Source organism: Penaeus monodon, chromosome 31, assembly GCF_015228065.2.
Source record: "Penaeus monodon isolate SGIC_2016 chromosome 31, NSTDA_Pmon_1, whole genome shotgun sequence".
NCBI classification, from domain to species: Eukaryota; Metazoa; Arthropoda; class Malacostraca; order Decapoda; family Penaeidae; genus Penaeus; species Penaeus monodon.
This window is the reverse complement of record NC_051416.1, coordinates 8908522-8908875: the sequence shown is the minus strand read 5'-3', so window position 1 is coordinate 8908875 and position 354 is coordinate 8908522. Positions and strand designations below refer to the sequence as shown.

Here is a 354-nt window from a genome sequence, read left to right as displayed (position 1 = left end):
CATAGTTTATATACTAAAAAATCACACACGAGCGAACACATTAATGGCAACAAGAAAACCCTTTCCAGTTGACGAACTACCGTACACCCCTATCCAACCGCAACGCACAGACCCACGTTATATTAGGAACCGCATCAACCCCCCTCCTCCTTACCTATAACAGTGAGATTGGTGGTGAAGGTGAGGGTCGGGTTGGTGCGGAAATCGACGCGACACCTGTAGGTTCCTTGGTCCTCTGCCTGCGCCTGCTTGAGCATCAGCGTGTCTGTCTCGACGTTGAAGACTGCGCGGTCCTTGAAGTGTGAGGGATTCTCCCAGTGGCTTGCCGGACGGTTCCTCGCGTCGTAGCTACAG

At 52.5% G+C, this 354-nt stretch overlaps 1 protein-coding gene across 1 annotated transcript in view; it reads right to left on the bottom strand.

Moving 5' to 3' along the window:
• Positions 1-354, bottom strand: part of LOC119592881 (protein turtle homolog B-like) — a gene marked incomplete at its 3' end in the record, with an annotated part of 32862 nt that overhangs the window by 27768 nt on the left and 4740 nt on the right. The window contains 1 exon segment of the mRNA XM_037941775.1: positions 155-348. Coding sequence (XP_037797703.1) covers positions 155-348 — 194 coding nt within the window.